The 3,904-nt window shown below is 35.5% G+C and overlaps 1 protein-coding gene across 1 annotated transcript; it reads right to left on the minus strand.

The window, feature by feature from the left end:
* Positions 1-305: 305 nt before the first annotated feature.
* LOC121314370 (zinc finger protein SNAI2-like) lies at positions 306-3,085 on the minus strand. Its single transcript, XM_041247551.1, has 3 exons — positions 2,827-3,085; positions 1,936-2,481; positions 306-1,214 (listed from the first exon to the last, which is right to left on the minus strand). Exons 1-3 carry the CDS (start codon positions 2,903-2,905, stop codon positions 1,033-1,035), a joined length of 807 nt encoding a protein of 268 aa, XP_041103485.1. The 5' UTR covers positions 2,906-3,085; the 3' UTR covers positions 306-1,032.
* Between the last annotated feature and the right edge of the window lie 819 nt (positions 3,086-3,904).

The following is a 3,904-nucleotide window of genomic DNA, read 5'->3' on the forward strand; positions in this document are numbered from 1 at the left end:
TGCAATGGTTATGTTGTTTCTTTTGGTTGCTCAGCTATGTTTGTGGCGCTTTGATGGCAGGTGTGTATGGGTGAAAAATAATTTACTGGATCAAATATGTTATATTGCTCATATGTAAATGAATGGGCAAGTACTTACTGTTACAATGTCTATAAACTACTAATTAACAAAAGACACTTTCAGACTAATTAGCGAATGACGCCTGGCACATTATCTTGCACATTAGTGGCAAAGCACAAGAAAATCACACTTTTTTAAATTATTTCCTGAAAAATGTTTATTTAAAACGTGTGTAGAAGAAACACTTTTTACACATTCATTCACTCCACTCAACCGTTCAGACACTATGCAGTCAGCATACCATCCATACATTATACATTCAAATATATAAAAATATAAAACATTTACATTATTCTGTAAAAAAAAAACAACAAACAAGCAAAACGCTTTACAAATACCAAAAGTAAAAAAGCACTTGATGGGGTATTACTTTGAGTGCTGTAACACAGTTATTGCGTTTTGCTTGTGCATTTATAATAGGCATAAAATACTTTAATTCCCTCAACCCCTCCAATTTGCACTTGTCCCCAATACAGCAAACGGTTTGAAAAAATTCCATTGCTAAAAACTAAAGCACATGGTTCGTGCACCAGGAATGTTTAACCATACAATCTTTACAAGGCACAAACTGAAGAAAAGATTTCCAAAAAAAAGATCTTCGTTGCCATCGCAACTTTAATCCTAGTGTGGATGGAGTTAAAAACGTCAGGATAAAGATATGGGGCATACCACAAAATGAACCCCAAAAGTACATCTACAGTACAGATCATAAGGCACTTTGTGAAAAACGTTAACTTGCTCTGAGTGAAATGTACGATAATACAAAGAAATACTGTTTAACTGAAATGTTCAGGCAGAAACTGATGGACACAGTCTGCATGTTGAAATGAATTGGATCCTAAGGCCATAAAGTGTATTTAAAAAATATTTCCTCCATTGGAGTTGTACAAGTCTCTGTTGGTGTGCTACAGCTCAGTGCGCTACACAGCAACCAGATTCCTCGTGTTTGTGCAGAAGCGACATCCTGGAGAATGTTTTGGAGCAGTTCTTGCATTGATATTTTTTCACATCGGAATGGGTCTGTAGATGAGCCCTGAGGTTAGATCTGTCTGCAAACGCTCTGCTGCAGTGCGGGCAAGAGAAAGGCTTCTCTCCTGCAACACAGAAAGTACTTTGTTAAACCTTGTTTTAAGAGATTATTACTGTATACAAACAACAAAACATTATTTTAGACTCTGTATAGCTTATTGATGAAAACAATTTTATTTTTATGTAAAGCATTTCAAGTCAACATGTTTTTTCTGGCACAGATTATATAAACTACACGACAGAGTGTGAAATGTCTGTTAATTTAACAGCTGCAGTCCAGTTGCCTCCACTCTGCACCACTTGTACCAATTAATATACTGGTATGGTCCCTAACTTAACAAGTAATATAAAGTTCATACAATTTGTGTACTAATCATTGAAAAGTTACTTTTAATGAATTCAGCATTCAAAATACAAATATACAAAATATGCACAGTCAACTGCTGCAAAGCAGGGATGTAGTTATGGGAGGGAGCACATTTACATAACCATCTATTATATTCCATTAAGTGTTTGATCTCTGCCAGTACTCACAGGAAGTCACATTCCTTTCCTGTCTAAGTGATATTTGTCTTAAGGAGGTCTTAACCACTACAGGTTCAGTTTCATATAACAGTACCATGTCATTAAAATAAATATATGAAACTATATATATATATATATATATATATATATATATATATATATATATATATATACACACACACACACACACACACACACACACTTTTTTAAAATGAATAAATATAATTATTGACATTTGTTTTTAAATATAGATTGCCTTACCAGTATGTGTTCTGATGTGTCCCTGCAGCAACCAAGGCCTGGAGAAAGCTTTGCCACATATTTTGCAAACACAAGGCAAAGTGTGGGTCCGGATGTGCATTTTCAGGGCTCCCAAGCTCACATACTCCTTCTCGCAGTATTTACAGCTGAAAGATTTCCTTGTCTGTGCGTCACAGTGTAACTGCTTGTGTTTGAGCAGTCCGGAGTATGTAGAGTAGGACTTGCTGCACAAGCTGCATTGGAACTTCTCCACTTCCACGGAATGTGGGTCTGAAAGTTTGGTGTGCATTCTCTCATCCTCGTCGCTTATGGGGCTTTCAGAGCCGCTGTGATCTTTTGAAGAAGTGTCAGATGCGGGAGGAGGGCTGACCCGTCCAAGAGACGAGGGGTATCCAGAGATTGGCGACAGGTCGTCTGGTAATGGGGATAACGGGAGGCTGCTAGTAGTCCATACTGTGATAGGGTTGTATGCTACTGAACTCAGGATATCTGGTTGAGGGATAACAGGCACATGGTAACCCTTGTATAAACACGGTGAAATGAAGACTGAAAGACGAGAAGATATACATAAATGTTAGGACCCCTATGACTGGTCAAAGTAAACAAGTTTGTACTGTTGCAATTTAAAGTATTTTTTAACCAAGCAGTGCATTTAAACATTTCACAATTTAAAACCATATACAATAATAAACAATAAACGTCAAACAAGTTATGAAGGTAGCCTAAAATAATTACTTGAGATGTGAATGTTGTTTCCAAAGATGTAACTTTAAAATTACACAATCTCTTTATCGTGGCAATACTTAATTTACGTGTAAAATATTAAAGATGCCACCCACACTTATCGTAATATACAATTGAAGTTTTTTTTTTTTTTTTTTTTTTTTTTACCTGTGTGGTTGTCCAGTTCACTGTAATTTGGCTTCTTAGCTGAGTTAAAATGTTTCTTAACAAGAAACGAGCGTGGCATTTTGGAATTGTATAATACAAGTCTTGAGAAAATTGTAAAAAAATATAACGGTCCCAGTTCTTCGCAGAGAGCAAGGAATCACTGCAGCCTCACTAGATCCTATTGCACAGTTCGTGAGAGTAACATGCCATGGAGTGCAACGCTGTAGTGGCAGTACAGCAAATCTCAGTTTAGAGCAGTAAATACCCTCCGTCAGGTGCAGGGGTTTGGCTACACCCCTTTAATTTACATAATTGCCCTCCCCTTTTCCAATGAAAATTATTTTTAAAAAAGTGGGATAGTTATTGGGAGGAGTTAAGACCCCCTTGAAGCGAGACAGGTGTTTGAGAAGAAGTGTTCAGTGACGGAACAAGCAATGCTGTTGTGTTAAGACTTGCAGGAAAGTGGGATATTCTGAAAACGCATTCCAGTGTAATCTTTAGAATGATCAAATTGCACCAAATTAGCTTGTTTTTATTGCAATGTTAGAGTAAAATAGGCCTTCATGAACCCGTCAATAGTATAAGAATAATTAGGCCAATGTAACAACATAAAACTATCATAGTTTTTCTTTGTATGGTCCCATGTTTAAAAAAAAAAAATAAAATAAAATAAATTAAAAAAAAAAAAGCCTGTTGCTGGAAACCAATTGAGTGATATTAGTATTTAAAAAATTCAAGATATTACTAACATCATTCAAAGACTGATTTCAGCACTGCACACCTAAAGTATAATTTTTAGTACAAAGTTGAGCACATTGTAACCAAATTTAAGAATTTAACATCAATGTTATGCAAAAGATCTTAAACACATTTTAGTATTTATATAGACCTACAAAGGGTTTATTTTGTAACATTGTATTTTGTGTGTCTAACGCATTGTATGATGTATTTGACATTTGTATGCTTAATTCCTAAACCTTTTGTTTTACTTTCTGTAAAGTTACTTTGTGCCGAAAGTTAATATGTATATCATCTTTTTACTATACAAAATTATAAGAAGTGGAAAGTGAGTTCCCCA

The sequence above is a fragment of the Polyodon spathula genome, chromosome 4, assembly GCF_017654505.1.
Source record: "Polyodon spathula isolate WHYD16114869_AA chromosome 4, ASM1765450v1, whole genome shotgun sequence".
Classification (NCBI taxonomy): Eukaryota; Metazoa; Chordata; class Actinopteri; order Acipenseriformes; family Polyodontidae; genus Polyodon; species Polyodon spathula.